Below are 18,878 nucleotides of genomic sequence, written 5' to 3'. Positions count from 1 at the left end.
AGATAAATAACCAAATGGATAAACCAAAATAAATAAATAAAACATGTGATTAAAGAGATTATTAATTTGAAAGAGAATTTAACATTAGAAGGAAAATTCAATAATTGTTCAATGAATGAATTAAAAATATCCAATTTTAGCATCATCCTTAAAAAAAAAAAAGATATTCTAACACTATACAGCAAAACTGGCGGCTCCAGCTGCAGTGTAGACTGTAGAAGATAAAAACTATGGTTGTTGCCATGTGAATCTCTTTGAGCCTAAAATGATGCAAGAATCTTTGTCAAAGACAGTTATTCTCTAGTCTCTCTCTACTACTACTCATTCTTGCATATCTCATTCTCAGCAAAGAACTTCACACCTGCACAATTTATCGTGAGTTAGAGATTATTGATGATTTGCAGTATTGATCACCACAGGCAAATAAAAGACAAGAGGGTTACTTACGGCGTTCTTGAGTTAAGGCAAGGCGACAAGTCTGCGGTTAAGACTCATGTGAAAGCGCGATATTCGTTTCTTTCTCGAGAGTTCACTACTATCAGAGGTTTTAACATTTTCAGGTCCAGTTGGATTCAGTGTTGCTTTCTTCTGCTTTCTTCTATATAAAAGATCTGCTGTGTGTGGTTCATACTTGACCTAATGAAGATTGTAAACTCTCATCAATCATATATACATGTGAAAAGAGAAAAGATTATCAGTGCAAGAGATTCACAAGAAAGTATTTTACCTTGAAAGAACTGCAAGCTATCTTACATTCAACCTCATTGATAATGTTCAATCCTTCCAAGGCACGTGACATCCCTAGAGATTCTTCACCCGGACCACTTAATTTTGCCTTGTTCCTGAAAAGAGTATGCTAAGGTGATTACTAACTGTACTACCACAACTGAAGACGAAAAAAGGTTATGCTCTAATCATTGCTTCATTCACCTTTTCAGAAATAGTCCGGGTTTCTCTTCATCACTGACAAACGAAAGAAAGTCATTCTGCAGATAATTAGCAAAACCTGGTTCCACTGTTACAGCTGTAACTTCAGGCTGATCATTCCAGCTGTTCATAAGTTGAATTCCGAGACGGGTTTGGGCAGATGACTGCACAGAAATTTGCAAATACAGATTAGTATATGGGAACATATAAACAGGTATCCACACATATCAAGAGAAGCATACATATTCAATCCTGTATATGTTCTGATCATGGAGAAGGGCTCGAGCATTCTCATGGTACACTATATCAAAGAATCTTCCTGGTTTTCTGTAGTTCTCGTATGCATATAGCTGCAGAAGCTTGGTGTCTGTCTCATCAGCTGCGACTGCGTGAAGCTGAAGCATGTCCAAGCCACTTAAATGATTAGTGCGGAGCAAACAAAAATAAAGGAGAGAGAACAGAAGCAGAGTCAAGACGATAACAAGGTAAAATGGAAGCTTACATGCTTAACAAACTTTTGAACTAGCTTGTCCAATGTGAAGAGAACATATGATTGTGCTCCGATAATAGCTCGACATTCATCTTCAAACTTTGTATTGTCGCTAGAGCCATCAAGTAAATTGTAAAGGGCTTCCATGAACCTAAGCTTTCAAATATCAGTTAGGAAATAATATTTTTTCAATTAAAAAGTACCAATGATGCTTAGAAAATAAACCACCTGGTATAAGAATCAGTAGATGTGCTATCTGGAGCTTTCCATTTCCTCTCTGAATGTATCTTTGCTGATTGTATTCTCTCGTACAACATCTGGAAAATCAGCAGAATTAGCGGTTTGGACTGAGACAATTGACATTTGAGGAACATGAGAAGGTTGTTTCGTAGCACTTACTTGATGAAGCCTAAAAAGCACATAGAGTGAATCATTCCCATAGAAAACTCGAGAATCATTCCGGGTGTCGCATTCACTTGCTTGCAGTGTCCCAGGCACATGCTTTGCAAGGGGCTTTACAGGTTGCAGATACCGTTCTGAAAATGTGAAAAAGGATCCATCTTCACCCTCGTTGGAATTAACCATCCCTCCAGCCTCATTTTCACTCTCAGCTCCTTTATGCTCTTCATCGGAAGAAACTTGGCCACCAAACTTGCTTGCTGAGACAATAAATTTCGAGGCATTTTCATCCCCTTCTGATAACTTTTGAGTTATTTTATTATCATCATCTTCAGGGAGGGCATTGCTCCTTGTTACAGCTTCAGTACCACATGCACCCTCTTTGGGTTCTCGGTCTGTATTACTTATTTCATTATCTGGTAGTTTCTGCACAGGCTCGAGCCCATTCTCTTTATAAACCTCGAAATTTTCTTGCTCGCAACTTTCAGTGGGGGATAATTCACCCTCTTCTCGCTCGACCTTATGCCCTCCCATTGATACATCACTGACCCTACTACGATTCTCTACACCCTCCATTATCAAATCGTTTCTGGTTGACACCAGTTTGGAAGGCTGGCTATCCTGTAGAACCACAAAAACAAATATCAAGGAAATATCTTTTTTCACATACAGGAATATTATGAAAACTTAAGCAACTTTCATTTATTGCCCAACAGTAAAATACGCTCTACCACCACTAGTCCAGATTTATGAACCTTTGACTATATTTACTCAGTGAAAAGTGAATACGGCCTCAGGTCAAGAACAAAGGTACTCAGGAAGAAACAATACGGTTACCTCATTAGTTATAGCTGCAACATCATGCAGTTTATCTTGCTGAATGCTTTCTCCTGTGTTGACTGGCAAATCTTGCGCAAAAGAGCTTCCTTGTATCATTGGGTTTTCTTTGTTAGGCATTTTTGGAGGTGTTAACGGTTTAAGGTTTGAGGCCATAGAACCGTCACATGTATTTTCCTTCACTGCCTCACTTGCATCATGGTGCTCTTGGTTGTCTTCGATCTTTGCAACATCTTTCATTGTCTCAATAGTTTCAGACCTAGAAGGAACGCCAAACATGGGCTCCAAAAAGGTTACCCATAGCTTCATTACTTTATCCGACTGTTCAGTAGCACATATTTCCTCACAATAATACTTGATTAGCTTATATAGGTCAGTATGAACTTTTGTATCAGTATAAATGAACTCCACATCTGGGGTGAAAGAGGGCTTAGTTCCAACAGCAATGGCACGAAGCAGGTCTTCTTTATGCTTTCTCTCACTGATATCTTTAATCTCCGCCACTAAACCTGCATTTGGGACATAACAACCAACTTTAGTCGACACAAACTTGCACTTAAATGATACAAGATATTCTCTTTGTTTCATCATTTTTTTCTTCTAACAATCAGTGACGCTTTTATATTAAGAACTCTCCCTGTAGAGAAAGAAATTGCTAATATGAAATATCCACAAAATCTTCTATGGAGCTTCAACTGTAGCCAAACGAAATGAATGGGTTTTTAACCTAAATTAGGTTCAAAGTCAAAACAAAATGAACTTGTAGTCCTGAAAGAAAACTTACCTTTTGTGCTTAAATTCTTGGAGTCCTGCTGCTTGAAATAGAAACTACGATGATCGAGTGATTTGTGATGATTCTTAGCATATACTTCAGCCCATACTTTCCTGAAATCAGCGCGACACCTAGCCCATTCTTCTTGTTTCTGCTTCAAGCGTGTTAGAATCACAGGTAAGGCGATATGAGAATTCTTCTTCAGAAAATCCATGACATCAAGCCCATAATCCCCGTACAACCGCTCAATGCATCTTAGGTTCAGCTCTATCAATTAGTCACATATAAGGTCATTAGGCAAAGTAAAAGAATAATAAACATACATAGTAACATTTATCACAGCCAGATTTGATAAGATAACTACTTGCCTGATAAGTGTTCTCTAATACAAATTGGTGTCTCTATAGAGATTGTATTGTTGTTAATCTTTTCCAGAAGACTTTCCACACGCTTGATGGCTGCACTTACAGACTCTAGTAACATGTCCAACTCAAACCTGAAACCATATCAGTTAGTTGATAGATCAGATGGAAGTAGAACTTCTTTGGGAATTCAATTGTCAGCAGAGAAACCCCACAATATTATCCACAAAAGTTTCAGACAACTTAGTGAAATTAGAAGGGAAGACTGAACTGAATAGAAAACAATCATGAACTCCCAATGTTATTGAAAGACTCCAGTTTAAATACAGAAAGAAATACAGGAACCTAATATATACTATATACGTCTTACCTATCATCCTCACATCGAAACAAGCTTTCTTCATACTGATTTTTGCGCATGTGTTTGAATGAGTAATCCTCACTCCCCGATGTGACAGATACCCAATGATCGTTAAGCACCTTTTCACCAAGTGAATTTCTGTAGCTTGGAATCTGAATAGGATACTACACAAGAGAAAGCCAACCGTATGATTATAGAGCACAAAATCAACGCTATATTGAAGTATGGTAGATAATAACATTAAGGTTTAAGAAGGGCTCACATCATCTGGCAAGCGACGATAACTTGGTGTACATTGTGCACAGTCAGTAAGATCCAGTTCATTTATTGCCTTGGCCATATGGTTTGTAGACAGTAGATTTTTTTGACTTCCGATGTCTGGATCTCTTTCATGGCCCCCGTTACTTTCATAAATTTGAATCCCCTCGGTGTCCTCTACCTTAGGATATCCTGGCCATTGACCTTGATTAGCAAGGGATTCTGCAAACATTAACATAGTTGGACCTTAGCACCACGTAACTACTGACCAGTCGATAAGCAGAGACAAGATTGACAATAACCACAGTATAGAAGATGGCAATATGTCACGTAGATATATATACTAATTTCCCTTTCATATCAAAATCACTGAAAAATAGAAGACATCTATTTGTATTATCATGCTCTCACTAGGCGCTGAGCCAAGCAATAATAATTAAACAATGCAAATAAATAATGCTACAGGTGATTCAAATACTCACTTCCCAGAGAATTACCAGCAGAGTAGGCCACAAGGTTCTCATCACCATCCTCTCGTTGATCAGAGAGTTCAGTATACTCATCATGCCTACTCCGTTTTATTTTCTGTGGTAGGAAAGAGTCCATATCAACATCTCACCCAAACTCAGAATCATCAAGTTCCTTAAACATATATTCTTTCATCTATTCTGTAAACTATCTTAATTCCTATATATATCTTGCTTTTAATTTATCACTCTTAGAACAATTAGGGAAAGGATGTTATTACATTCCATACAAAGCATGCATGGTCACAATGCAGGCTTTCTACCACGAACATCAATTAGAAACATCATAAACTACGTTGTAAAGATATGTGAATCTTTTAGAAAGAATGAATTAAGGCAAACCTTCTCAAAATGCTTTGGATGCATGCCAGGAAATGTAGAATTTCTATCACGCGGTATTGTGTTCCTCTGGAAAAGAGGGTCATTAACAGAAACTGATCCTCGAAAATCTGGTAAGAAATGAACAAACTCCCCGAGCAGATCTTCATGGTCCTGGAACAACAGAGTAACCTGTAGAATTGATGATCATCAGAAAACAAATCACAAGAAAATCTGGCTATATATATGAAAAAAGAGTGAGGCAGAATCGTAGGCAAATCAACACTATACCCATTTACTGTAAATATACCTCTTGATAGACCTCGTTGATGGACTTGGTTTCCTTTCTATACATGTTCAAGATGTCTAGAAATTTTTTATATGCACGGTCATCACCTCCAAATCGCGCCTGGAGGAATAACTGTTTAGATCATGACTAAATTTGGTATCTGGATAAATACATCAGATACATACCTTAATCCTGTTGACAAATTCGATAGCTACTTGGAAATCCACTGGCTTCTTAGGTTTCTCATCCTCAGGCTGAAGGGTAATTTTGTACCCCTTAGGTAAGAAGGTATTAAAACCCAAAAGTAAGTCGTCATAGCCCTTGAACAAATCTTTTACTCTTGCTATGACGCCATTAGTGTCAACTCTACAACCAGCATGAGACGCAAAAAAATTTAGAACATTTCCAGCTGTAAGAAGACACACAGCAAACGGAGGAGAGAAGAAGACATTTACCTCTGAGCTTTGAAGTCCTTCATGACTCCAAGGAAAGTCTCATATTTCTCTTTGTTGTCTTGAAACATATCCTTCACAGCTTTAAGATATGTCAAAGCATCAACTGTTGTTAGCCCTCCCGTTGTTCCTCCGCCACTAATCGTTGAAGGCCTACCATTTCTGCATTACACGAACATATATTAAGTTGCTTTTCGCACCTACGTAGAAATATTAAATTCCTTTTCCCCTACGAAGCTACAATAATTTTGCTTAAGCCTAGGAGGATAACTAAACCACGAACAATTATAGACCTCAAAGAGAAAACTCAACTCAACCTAGAAAACAAACCAGAGCATGGAAATTTAAATCCCCACAGAAGAGAAAGACAATAAGAATATCTATCAGTCTGCAAATTTGATAACACAATTTCGATACATATATCCTCCATCAATCTTTACCATTTCTGCATTACTCCAACATATATTAATACGCATTTAGGTCATAAAATCAAATTCATTACACTTATACAGTAATTATGTTTTAGCCTATAAGGATAACTAACTTAAGAACAATCATAGACCTCAAAAATAAAAACTCAACCTAGAAAACAAACCAAAGCATGAAAATTTCAAATCCCCACAAGCAAAAACAAGCAATAAGAATCTCTATCAACCTACACACTTTTGACTTCCTTATAAAAAACACACAATTCAAAACGAATACGATTTGAATTGACAACAGAGAGAGACAGCTTACGTTTCTCCTCGAGAGGAAACAGTAGGTCCTCGCATTTGTGGTTCAACGTAAACCTCTTCTCTAACCCTCTTCATCTCTTAGATTCAAGCTTCACCAAACTCTAAGTACCCTGAAAACAAGCCAAGTTTAAAATCACAAATTCAAAAACTTCCCTCTCTCTTAAACAACAAACACAAACCAGATCTATCGCCAAAAAATCGAAACAAAAATCAAAAACTAGATTTTGATTATATATACAAACCTTATATAGACCGGATCACATTCATGAAAGCGAAAAAACCAAACTTGTTCATTTCTTCCAAAGAAGAAGATAAAACCAACATAATAGAAGCTATAGAGAAGAGTGGATCGCCGCCGTTAGTTTGCCGGAGAAAAATGATACGAATCTTCACAGAGAGACAAACAAAAAAAGATTGCTTCTGGTTTGGATCTCTCTCTATATTTATTATCTCAATCTCTCTCAGATACGAATAGTTTTGAGAAGAGAATTAGCCATAAGAAAACCAAAAAGGCCAAAGCTTTCCGAGCAACAGAGGGAAGAGAGCGAGAGAAGGAGGAGCCTAAGATTGTGTCTGTTCTGTATATTATACCAAGGAGATATATAATCAAGTGTTTGTGTTGTTAATAACAAAATCTTTGGCATGTATTCATGCATTTAAAGTAATTGAAACATGATAAGAGATTTTGGTAACAAAATGGATTTCCCCTAATTTCTTACAGTCAAAATTAGGGTATCATCCTATCACCTATACTTTCGGGATTAAAACATATGAGATTTCTTGCCATTTTATGTATTTTTATACTTTCTTTTGGTCAAGAAAAATTGAATTTTCCTATTTATAGTAGATTAGGTTTTTAATTAAAGATTTTTTATAATAATAAGTTTAAGCTTATGTTTTTTTAGTGATTATTAAATAAAATGGTTATTTCTTTTTTTTGGTACAAATATCTTAACGAATCAGAAAAACATTTGGTTTAATTCGGTATTTTGAATTATACAAATGTTAAGGCGAACAATTTGGCACGAAAAATTCGTACTAAACCGCTTAATATAACTTATGTAAATAATACTCCTCATACTTGGATCTTTTGAGCCCTAAATAAAATCTGAGAATTTATTTTAAAACGAAGAAAATAAAAGAAAAAATGAAGTTGAGAATTTATGAAATTATCAAAAAAAAATAAACTATAAAAATAATCTTAAAATTTACCATAGTTTTGATATTTTCTTATCAACATATCACGATTGTTTTTTTTTGACATATTTGTGTTCTTTATTACGTTTGAAAGAAAAAACAAATCTTATTTTAGTATGAAGTTTTAGTTTATATTGGAAATTCTTAAGAGTTTTTTATCGTAGATAAGGGGAACGTTGTGTTTTTGGTAAGGCAATGGAAGAATGACTCCTTTATGCTCTAGTGACTTCCATGTTCTTTCTTGAGGAGGAGGAAGACCATTCTTCTTGTTTTGCTCCACAAGATTGAAATAAGAAATGTTTTCTAAAAGTTCTTCACGCTCCATATAGACTATCTCTTTCTCCAAGATATATATATTACCAAACGGAGCACTTTTCATTTTGAAAAATCAACTTTTACTTTTCATCTTATCTTCATCCATACTAGACTCAAACTCAACTTCAATATCAAACAGTGCTTCTAAAGCCAACTCAACCCAATAACCATACTTCACGCTCTCTCTTCAGGTAAGGATGTGATGATTCTTTGAGACCAAATGGTCAATAAATATATCAAAGAAGTCTATTATTTCCCCTTCCTCGTTTGTTTTGAAACACATAACTGACTTTATTGGTGATAGTGGTAAGTAGAGCAAACGATTCGGCTTTGGTGGTGAGGAGAGCCAAGGAGAGGCTTTTGGTGGCGAGGAGAGCCGAGGAGAGGCTTTTGGTGGCAAGGAGAGGCAAGGAGAGGCTTTTGGTGGTGAAGAAGAAAAAGTCATTAGTAGTGAGGTGAAAGAAGGAGCCATTGATACCATTTGAATTTGATTTGATCTTGATGGTACCTTTGGTGGTGATGAAGGAGCCTTTGGTGGGGAAAAAGAAAACGCCTTTGATGATCTTGATAAACACAGCCATGAGAGTATATAAAAGATATTCAAAATTGGGAAATGTTTTCATGATAGAAAATAGAAATAACTTACTTCTAAATACTCTGAAACAAGTTCCTATTTTATCATAAAGCTACCCATACTCCATGACCTCATCAGAGACACAGAGAAGAGAAGATTTTATTTTACTCCATGACATGTACCATCAATCTCATGTGACGTCTAAGCAAGATATTAACGAGCTCCTAAATAGAGAGGTGTTCATCTCGTTTAAACTTTTTTTAAGTTTAGGGTTGGTTTCAAATTGGTGTATCAACGCCACCGCCAATATACGTCATATTCTTGACATGTGCAGAGAAGAAGGATGTGAGGAGCTTTAGTTCTCATTTATTTCGATTTTGTTAGTATTCTTATCTTTTTTTAGATTCATGTTCTATTTGATAAGTGTAATTTTGATGTTGGTTGATTTGTGATCACTATTGTTAGTGAACTCCTGCAAAAATAAGAAGACTGAATTAGAAAAAGCAAGAATACAATGACACTTTCTAATTACAGCATATATTCTAATGAAAATTTGGTTTTGTTTTGGAAAATAAAAACAATTTTTTCTAATATGAAGCTTTAGTTTATATTGACAATTCTTAAAAGTTGTACAAAATTGTTTCAACCTTTTCTACTACATAAATTTGTCTTATGTGGTTATTATTTTTACATGAATCTAAATATGTAGCTTCTTTTTTTACTATATTTTGCGTATAACAAATAAGATCCGTGCTAGTGGGATTTTTAACTACTAATAATAAGAATTCCAAGTGTATATTAAAATCCAATAATTAACATTATTCATATCAATGACGATTTAATATGTGGGTAAGCATTTCGACAAAATTATTATCATATACTTGTTATCCTATTGATGATGTACAAAGGGATTCAATTTATTTTTTGCAGTATATACAATCTCACGTCTTTCTCATATATGTATGTTAAATTAAAAATAAAATTTACTCGTATGTTTCTATATGAAGATTAAGTTATTTCGTTTACATAATGGATAATGAGTTGATCATCTATCTATATATTAAGATCATTTGATGATATTCTATAACAAAAATAAATACTAGTATTAATGAGATTTTAAAATAGTAAGACGTCAAAGTGAATGTTCAAGTCAAAATTTAATATTATTTTTAACGTATCAATGATGATTTAATATATTGGTAAATGTTCATACAATTTTTTTTATCATATAGATGTTATTCTATTGATGATGTATAAAGAGACTCAATTTATTTTTTGCATAATACTAAATCTCACATTGTTTTCTATATAGACCTAGTGTAAAAAGAACTTGGTCATGTATGATTTCATATAATAGTTAAGTTATTTGATCTACATAATGGATAATTAACGAGTTGAAGTGTTATCTAAATAAAGTTATTTTGATGATATAGAGTGAGAATTACAAACGTAGGTTCAAATCAGATGGTTAACATTGTTTTACATTTGATTCGATTTAATATTCTAATAAATATTTTTGATGATATTTTTATTATAAATTTGCATTAACTAGAATAATTTGGCCAAAATAAGAAATCATTGAAATTATATAATAATATATATATATTGTTATCCAACATATGTTCAACAACGGGCGTTTGGTCTAGTGGTATGATTCTCGCTTAGGGTGCGAGAGGTCCCGAGTTCAATTCTCGGAACGCCCCTAAAATATTTTTTTCTTCAAATTCCTAATGGGCCAGGTTTCATAAATAATTCATCGAGGCCCAGTAAGAAGAAAGGGTTATATCATATGCTATATAAGATGACAAGGGTCTAAATATTTTGAACGGATCAATTTAGGAATCCAAACCATATTATGCAATGATCAAGATATAGGGTGGTGTATTGGCCTAAACATTTGGGTATGATTAAATGGAAATTTGATTGGGAGGACTTTTGGTAGGATTTAAGGAAATTTTAGGTGATTTAATCCAAAATTCAAAATCGTTTTGTCGTTGTAAGATAGACTTTTCTATATTTAGAAAAACTGATTTATTGAGATTTCTCATTAAACTTTATGATATTGGTGTTGTGTTGTGATAATTTTTACAGAACCATGTTATACAATTATCAAGATTTAATCATGAAGAACATTAACTTATCCTCCATTGATTTTGTCTTCTTTGATAATGGATATGATCACACTTTTTTTCTGTCTTCTTCCTCTTATTGGAAGTATCGTAAAATAAAAAGTCTCAAGAAACAAACAAAAATGGACTTTGAGGGATTTGTGGATATAAACACAAAAAAAAGTGGAATTATATTACATGATTCCGATTCGTCATCATCTATAAGACAATAAATAAAAATATTCAAAAAAATTTCGTTATGACACTACAATACATATTTAGAACATACAAAGCTTATAGTGCATATAAACAACACAGAGGATACAAAAAAAGAAAGAGACTTTGTTGTTTGAGAGATGGTTTTATCTGGTCTGGAAGTTGAGAGTTCTGATGCAGAAGGCGAAGATGAAGGCGAAGAAGACGGTGAAAGCGATGAGTACAGCCGCCACTGGTCCCATAAAGTCAGATTGGAAACCATAATGGTCCTCAATGTATTGCTTGACGGTTAAGTCAGGAGCACCACCAAGGACTTGGATACGTGTCTCCACATCACCGTACTGCGACACTATCAATCCATACACGGTCCATGCAACAGGGCAGATCCAGTAGTACCAAATCCACCATTTTGGGATTTTGGGTCTTGGAATGAAGAAACCAGAGAAGAGGTTGAAAATACCGTAAAACGCTGAGGCGAAAATCGAAGCGACTTGTTGGTTTGGTGTGAGGGAAACAGTCATCATGCCGTAGTAAGTCCAGTAGAGGAATGAGAAGTAGCTAACGAAGACGAACCAGAAGAACTTTTCGGCTTTCCATTCGAAACCAACCATGGCGTAGACGATGAGTGAGTAGTAAACGGTTTGAATAAGGACATAGGGAAGCTCACAAGTGACTTGAGAGATGGCATATGGCATGGCTGAGTACATTCCTGCTGCTCTTTCTCTGTAGAACACTGTTCTTTCCACTGCAACCATCGGTTGTACTGTTGAACAGTTGTTGATTCCCACGAAGATAATCGCGGCATACAATGCTCCTATCACCATTGTTAGATCCCCTGCGTTCGACCTGTTACCTCCGATTTGCCAGAAGACTGTACCAATCAAGAGAGATGTTGCCAATGTGAAGATGAAACGGACAAGATTGTAGTCTGGAGATCTCCAATACGTCCACCATTGTTTCCATAAGCATGATTTGAACTGTCCCCATGTGTTTTGTGAGAATTGTGTAGCAAAGTAAAGATCTGATGCTCCTGCTGGTGGTACACTTAGTTCTTTTACCAACGCTTTGTTTCGCCTGCATTTTGTTATGTATTCATTAGTACTATTACTTAAACAATCAATCAGATGCAATGAGCCATGGAAAAGAAGGAACTTAAACTTACTGGTGCAATGCTGATTGATTGTATAACTCAGCAAAGTCAACACTAAGCTTTAGCTCAGCGGCGAGTGAGCTAGCTTCGAGCATCCAAGTGGCCGGGTTATACTTTTCTGGAATCTTGGACACTCCGGGGAAAGATTCAAAGTACTCAACCACCTTGTGAGAGTTTTGACCCAATGGACCCGCGTAAATCACTTGTCCTCCTCTCTTCATCAGCATCAATTCATCAAATGCTTCAAAGATATCAATGCTAGGCTGATGAATGGTGCAGACCACGGTTCTTCCAGTGTCCACTGTGTTCCTTACCGCCCTCATCACAATAGCCGCTGCTCTAGCGTCTAGCCCTGAAGTTGGCTCATCCATAAAGATGATGGAAGGGTTGGCTACAAGCTCCACCGCGATTGTCAGTCTCTTTCTCTGCTCCGTGGAAAGCCCCGTGACACCCGGTAAACCAACAATGGAGTCCCTAAGACTGTCCAGCTCTACCAATTCCATCACTTGATCCACAAACATCATTTTTTCATCTTTGCCGACTTCTTTAGGAAGACGAAGGAAAGCAGAGAAAATCAGAGATTCTCTGACTGTTACTTGCGGGGAGTGAATATCGGTCTGCTCACAATATCCTGAGATTCTAGCAAATGTTTCTTGAACCTTTGGGAATCCTGATATTCTCACATCTCCTTCAATGTATCCACCTGTTTTCCTTCCGGCCAAAACGTCCATAAGCGTAGTCTTACCGGCACCACTCACTCCCATAAGCGCAGTCAAAACTCCTGGCCTAAATGCACCAGTCACACCTTTAAGCAGTTGGAGTCTTGTTTCTGTAACTCCTTGGTCTCTCATTTCCTATACCATCAAAAGATATCTATTTAGTTTAAGTAATTCATATTTAATTTAGTGTAAAGATTTTAAGTGAAGATAGTTACTTACCCCAGGCATGTCAACAAAGTATTTGACGTCGTCAAAGGACATAGCTAAAGGAGTGAAAGGAAGAACCATTCCTTTCTTATTGCCTGCACCACCTGATGCTTCAGCCGCAGAGTCCCTACTCATTCTCCCCATTGCGACCTCTCCTCCTGATAGCAGGGAGCAGAATGAGACAAGAGTACAAGAAAAGCAAAACATCTAAGCAGATTAAGAAATGTGTTTACTTACTTCTGTTCCCATCTGCAGTAGACAAAGATCTACGCATTGGATCTTTCCCCTGATCAGCGTCTTCATTTTCTTCTTCTGGAAGTAAACCTGCCTTCTTCCCAAGAGCTGTAGTTTCAAAGGTACATTATTAGTAGTCTATTGTTTTTAGATTTGGTAAAACGGGTGATACAACACGAGAACTTACGGTTGAGATAGGTAAGTGCCAAGGTGAATAGAATGTTGAAGAGGGCTGTGAAACAAAGCAAGGCTCCAACTGAAATCCAGTACCAGTTCTTTTGATGGTAGACATCCCAAGTATTAAGCACCATAGTTCCAAGCTTTATTGTGCTGTTAGAAGAAGCCTGTAATTTGAAAAAAATATGACTCAGAGGCGGCTTTACTATGATATTTGTTTGTAAAATGCAGAATAAAGAAGTAAGCCACTTACCATTTTGTTCATCCATCTGGGAGCAAACATTTCATTGACTACTAGACCGTTGAAAGCATAGGTGAGAGGAGATACCCAGTAAGCCCAACCCCACCAGTCAGGAATCTTGCCTTTCGGAAGAAGGAAGCCTCCGAGCAAGAACACAAGAAGTAGAGTGAGAGCACCACCAGTATTAGCAATCATCATGGTTCTGCACACAGAAGCAATCAACCTAAAGAGGGATGCAGCCATTTGTTGAATCAGAAACACCAGAAGAAACTGCTTGAAGAAGCGGCTGGCGTCAGGTGCAAAACCAATGGAGTAATAAGTCACCACCATCCAAGCCGTCGATTCTAATATTGAGCTTGGAATCCCAAGCAAGAAAGTGGGAAGTGAGAAGGTCCAGGATGGATAAAACAAGAGATCCCTCTGTTTGTAGAACACAGGGAGTCTTGAAACCATCATAGCCATCTCCGCAAACCCATTAAACATGTTGATGATCATTCCAAATAGCAATGCTCCTATGTAGAGATTAGCATCACCCTCGTTTCTTGTGTTCATTTCGGTTCTCAGGAAGAGTGTAGACGTGATTGCAGCAATGATGACGATCTGGACAGTCTTGAAAACATAGAAGAACGCGTTTCGCTGCATAAGCAGCCACTCTTTGTCCCAACAGCTCTTGAGAAGCTCCCTCTTTGAGACAGAGTACTTATCGAACACAAGAGCTGCTTTGTGGCCGCGAGACTTATCGAACGGTACTGCAAGTTCGTTAGACATCTTCGTCCCAACATGGAAACTCTTGTATCTACTGGCAAACTCTGAAACCGGAATGTAGTGATAAGGTCTGTTCGGGTTCACCCAGTACTGTTCTTGATCTTTCTTGGAAGTAACCTCTTGCAGGAAATCAGCTGTTCCTTTTCTCTCAGGACACTTGAACCCAAAGCTCTCAAAGAACTCAAGAATGTTGTCTCTCGGTCCTTGGTACACGATCTGACCTTCCGACACCAAGATGATATCATCGAATAAATCAAAAGTCTCAGGAGCAGGCTGGAGGAGAGACATGAGCACCGTGGCTTCATTGAGGTGAACGATTTGTTGCAGACACTTGACGATTTGGAAAGTAGTGGAACTGTCAAGACCAGTGGATATTTCGTCCATGAAGAGTGTCTTAGTAGGTCCAACAATCATCTCACCAGTTGTGACACGTTTCTTCTGACCTCCAGATATACCTCTCATCATGTCATCTCCAACTATTGTGTCTTTGCAAATGTCAAGCCCCAAAATCTGTTACACGGCCAAAGTTAGTATTATACAAAAAAAGACTCAAAACTTTATGAACATGAGAAAAGATTGTCTAGAACATTTTTAGAATATGAAAACTTATATCAATATTCTAAAATAATGAAACCAAACGGTTAATGAATAAATTCCGGTTCAGTTTCGGTTTATAAAAAACGATTTAGTTCGATTCGATTTTATGAGTTGCTTGCCTAGTAACAAACACTCTTCTTGAAACAAAAAGAACAAGATGAGCTAAGTTAAGGCGAGAGTTGGACTCACTTTGAGAGTATAATCAGTGACGAGACTGTTCTTAACACCTTGAGCAGCAGAAGCTTTCATGAAGAGATCAACATCGGCTTCCGGGAATATACCAGCGTCCTTTTCTCTCCTCGCAAGCTCATTCAACAGATCTACAACAACAAGAATCAAAACCATTCAACAAAACTGAATCTTGAAAAAAAGATATGATTAAAGATTGAATCTTTTACTTACCATAACGAGTACCAACACCTTGACACCTAGCAGAGAAGTCAAGAGTCTCCTTAACAGTCATGATACCAACATGAAGATCGTTCTGACTAATGTAAGCAGAGGTCTTTCTCGGAACAAACTCATCGAGTTGGTAACCATTGTAAGTAATATCACCACTGACTTGTAGAGATTTATCAAGTTTCCCAGCTAAAGCCAACAAAAGAGTGGTCTTACCAGAAGAAGGAGGACCCAACAAAAGTGTCATCCTTCCAGGTTTAATAACCCCAGAGATATCTTTAAGAATCGTAAGCTGAGCTTTCTTAGCAAATTGAATACCAATCATACCTAAAGCAGACTCTCCCATGTTCCTCACAACATTCAAAAGTGTAGGAAGAGATCTATTACCAGTGTAACAATCAGCTTTAATCGTCAAATGCTCGTACCTGACTTCAACAGTTGGAAGTTTGATACCAACTCTATCGATCCTGTTTCTTAGCTTAGTCAAGATCCTTTCATTATCTTGCTCAGCTACTTTGAAAACCATGTCAATAAACTTCTGACGATCTTCACCATCAAGCTTGGTTACATCAACCTCCTTGCTCATGAGCTGGTTACCGTAAACATCGTCTTCGACTACAGCGTTCATGAGAGTGGTTCGGAGACGACTGTAAGTTGGTAGCTTCTCAATGGCAGCCCATTTAAGAGCTTCTTCATCGTCGTTGACTGATTGTGTTCTTCTTGAACCAGATGAGAAGATATCTTCAATGTTCCTACTTGCTCTGCTTACACTTCGACTTATGCTTCTTCTCATACTAACACCACCTCCTCCTAAAGGAGGAAGATTTGGATTGTAATCCATCGTTCACCAAGAAAGCTTGTGACTTTGGCTCAAAGTTTATGTCTTTTGAACAAAGTTTGTGTTTTTGGATCAAAGTTTGAGACTTTGGATCTAATCCCGTGAGGATTTAGTTGGGTGATACAGAGAAGAGAGAGAGGAGGAAGATGATGAATGAAGAGAAGAGGGTGGGATTAGAAAATGGATAAATAGGGAGTGAGGAAGGAACATCAAGGCGGACTTTTCTTTATGTTGACTATTCATACTTTGTTGAAATAATCAAAAATAATAAAAAGTCGTGTTTTTTATGTGCAAGATGGGTTTTATTATTCAAATGTGACGGCTCTTTTACGTTGTTTTTTTATTTACAAAAGATATTTTTTGTGCTAATAATGCGACGGCTCTTTAACGTTTGTTATTTTATTGCAAAGATATTATGTAATAATTGAAGTGTTTGAACATTTCTTATTCAAAGTCAATAACGATGACCCCATTTAGTTATAGCTACTACTAGTGGAGATATCGTTAAATGAAAAGTCTTTCTTGTGTACTTTGTTTCTTTTCTACATTTTATTGGTGAGAAAAGAAAGGAAGACCGTCGTTGGGTTTTGAAGTCATTGTGTTGATGAAGTCACATTCACATTTCAATTCAACACATACGTGAAGGATGGTTTGTTTATAAGTCTTTGTGTTCTGGAAAGTGAGAAGTTGCGGAGGAAGAAGCCATTTAAATACCCGGAATAAGAAGTTTTAGTGACAACTCCTCAATGTTGTTATGATAAGAAGACTCCATTGACTTCCTCTTAAACTCTGCGTTTGGCTATTTTCTCAACTAATCTTTGATTAGTGCTCTGCATTTTGTGTATTAACCAATGTCTAATTCATTCCTTCAGCCAGCAAATTTCATTTTCCTGAGCTCTTCTCAGCTTCTTTAGTAATGCTCTATAGGTTGGTTTCTTTGTCAATTAAGCTCTCGGTCTTCTTCAGTCTGCAGTTTATACTCCAAGTTTTCATTTACCTTTGAGGACGACTCATCGATTTTTTCAAGAGAACAAACCTACATTGCTCTGAGTTTTCTAAAGCAATGTTCTTTGGCTTGACTTCGTTGACCAACAAGCTTCCTTTAAATTTCATGCTTCCAGTTTCTGCTTCTCTAACTCTTTCCTACAGATCCTCATTCTTCTCCTCAAGTTCCTTCAGTTTATTCTCATTTACCTTGCCAAGTTCCCGACTTTTCCGCGCAAATGAAGTTCTCGCTGTCTCTACACAGTCTTAGAATGGACAAACTCATTTTGGGTGTTTACTTATCTCAGTCTTCAAGAATTTTTCCTTACTTTTCACTTGTATATTTTGCAGCCAACTTATAACTTTTAATTTGGGCTCCACAATGTTCAAGCTATGGTTGACATATCAACAAGACCTTCTCCAATCCTTGCCTTGCTTTAAAAACGCTTCACTTGTATCCACCAAGCTTTCATATACCTTTGACAAGTTATCGAGTTTTTCAAGAGAAAAAACCTTCATTGCTCTGAGCTTTCTGTTTTCTAAAGCAACCTTCTTTGCCTCGACTTTCATGCTTCCAGTCTCCGCTTCTCCAACTCTTTCCTACAAATCCTCACTCTTCTCCTCAAGTTCCTTAAGTGTATTTTTCATACATGCTTCTTCTTCTTCTCATTTTCCTGAAGGTCAGACAAATTCACTTTGCCAAGTTCCCAATTTTCCACACAACTGAAGTTCTCGCTGTTCCCACATAGTCTTAGAATTGAAAAACTCATTTTGAGTGTGTACTTATCTCAGTCTTCAAGAATTTTTCCACAGTTTTCATTTGTATCTTTTGCAGCCAACTTATACCTTTTCATTTGGGCTCCACAATGTTCAAGCTATGGTTGACATATCAACAAGATCTTCTCCAATGCTTCCCTTGCTTTAAAAATACTTAACTTGCAAATCCAAAGTTAAGCTTTCCATAGCTTTGTTGCTTTTCTCTTATTTTCTTCTTCTTCTTACAGTTTTTTCCTGTCTGAGTTTGTCATTGGCTTCCTTAGTCGATTTTCAGCAGATCATCAAGAGCTCTAGCTTTATCTTTCTTAAGCATTGCTACTTCCATATTACCTCTCCTAAAACCCTCCTGAATCTGATTCAGTTGAGCAGGTACCTCAAAATTCCTTCACTGTTATTACACGTTCTGAAAAATGCCAAAAACAATATGATGATCAATCAATTAACTAAATTGGCCAGACTAGTTCACATTGGTGTTGGCCAAAGCGATTTCCTACAAAGAGTCTCCATCAAACAAGATGAACCACAATGTCAAAATCAAACAATGAATAAAGATATCTCCAGATACATGCTTAAGAGTTAAACAACTAGCCAAACAGTTTAGCCTTAATTTTCAATGAAATTCATGATCCATCTCAATTTCGATCTCTAGTT

The 18,878-nt window shown here is 36.8% G+C and overlaps 4 protein-coding genes and 2 non-coding genes across 10 annotated transcripts; 2 read left to right on the top strand and 4 right to left on the bottom strand.

Moving 5' to 3' along the window:
* Positions 1-15: 15 nt before the first annotated feature.
* SNL5 (SIN3-like 5) lies at positions 16-7,487 on the bottom strand. 4 transcript variants are annotated; one of them, NM_001198339.2, is made up of 20 exons: positions 6,972-7,487; positions 6,731-6,839; positions 5,996-6,154; positions 5,726-5,906; positions 5,562-5,660; positions 5,276-5,443; positions 4,889-4,991; positions 4,411-4,628; positions 4,158-4,312; positions 3,794-3,921; positions 3,438-3,692; positions 2,654-3,162; positions 1,817-2,437; positions 1,646-1,734; positions 1,430-1,568; positions 1,170-1,322; positions 931-1,091; positions 728-842; positions 448-636; positions 16-361 (listed from the first exon to the last, which is right to left on the bottom strand). In NM_001198339.2, the coding sequence occupies exons 2-19, from the start codon at positions 6,802-6,804 to the stop codon at positions 460-462; spliced, it is 3,504 nt and encodes a 1,167-aa protein (NP_001185268.1). In that variant the 5' UTR covers positions 6,805-6,839; positions 6,972-7,487; the 3' UTR covers positions 16-361; positions 448-459. The 4 variants fall into 4 exon arrangements, with proteins under 4 accessions (NP_001185268.1, NP_176197.3, NP_001185267.1 ...); NM_104681.6 differs by having other exon boundaries at positions 4,904-4,991; NM_001198338.1 differs by having other exon boundaries at positions 44-361; positions 4,158-4,300; positions 4,904-4,991; positions 6,972-7,301.
* Positions 7,488-8,314: 827 nt separating this feature from the next.
* AT1G59885 (uncharacterized protein) lies at positions 8,315-8,822 on the bottom strand (the record flags this gene model as incomplete). Its single annotated transcript, NM_148612.1, has 2 exons — positions 8,315-8,413; positions 8,532-8,822. The coding sequence occupies 2 exons, from the start codon at positions 8,820-8,822 to the stop codon at positions 8,315-8,317; spliced, it is 390 nt and encodes a 129-aa protein (NP_683453.1).
* Positions 8,823-10,446: 1,624 nt separating this feature from the next.
* Positions 10,447-10,518, top strand: AT1G59880. The gene has a single exon. It is a non-coding gene; the product is annotated as a tRNA-Pro (tRNA).
* Positions 10,519-11,003: 485 nt separating this feature from the next.
* PEN3 (ABC-2 and Plant PDR ABC-type transporter family protein) lies at positions 11,004-16,707 on the bottom strand. Its single transcript, NM_104680.3, has 8 exons — positions 15,632-16,707; positions 15,419-15,549; positions 13,880-15,142; positions 13,637-13,793; positions 13,453-13,557; positions 13,228-13,373; positions 12,302-13,143; positions 11,004-12,213 (listed from the first exon to the last, which is right to left on the bottom strand). The coding sequence occupies exons 1-8, from the start codon at positions 16,467-16,469 to the stop codon at positions 11,286-11,288; spliced, it is 4,410 nt and encodes a 1,469-aa protein (NP_176196.1). The 5' UTR covers positions 16,470-16,707; the 3' UTR covers positions 11,004-11,285.
* A 102-nt stretch (positions 16,708-16,809) lies between these two features.
* On the bottom strand, positions 16,810-17,770 carry AT1G09715. The gene has a single exon (NR_143515.1). It is a non-coding gene; the product is annotated as an uncharacterized misc_RNA (transcript).
* A 62-nt stretch (positions 17,771-17,832) lies between these two features.
* AT1G59865 (uncharacterized protein) lies at positions 17,833-18,817 on the top strand (the record flags this gene model as incomplete). Of its 2 annotated transcripts, none has more annotated exons than NM_202324.1 (3): positions 17,833-18,130; positions 18,286-18,596; positions 18,684-18,817. In NM_202324.1, the coding sequence occupies 2 exons, from the start codon at positions 17,833-17,835 to the stop codon at positions 18,333-18,335; spliced, it is 348 nt and encodes a 115-aa protein (NP_974053.1). The 2 variants fall into 2 exon arrangements, with proteins under 2 accessions (NP_974053.1, NP_974052.1); NM_202323.1 differs by having other exon boundaries at positions 18,491-18,596; positions 18,684-18,807.
* Between the last annotated feature and the right edge of the window lie 61 nt (positions 18,818-18,878).

Source organism: Arabidopsis thaliana (assembly GCF_000001735.4).
Source record: "Arabidopsis thaliana chromosome 1 sequence".
NCBI lineage: Eukaryota > Viridiplantae > Streptophyta > Magnoliopsida > Brassicales > Brassicaceae > Arabidopsis > Arabidopsis thaliana.
Note: the sequence above shows the minus strand (reverse complement) of the source record. Positions and strands in the feature narration are given on the sequence as shown.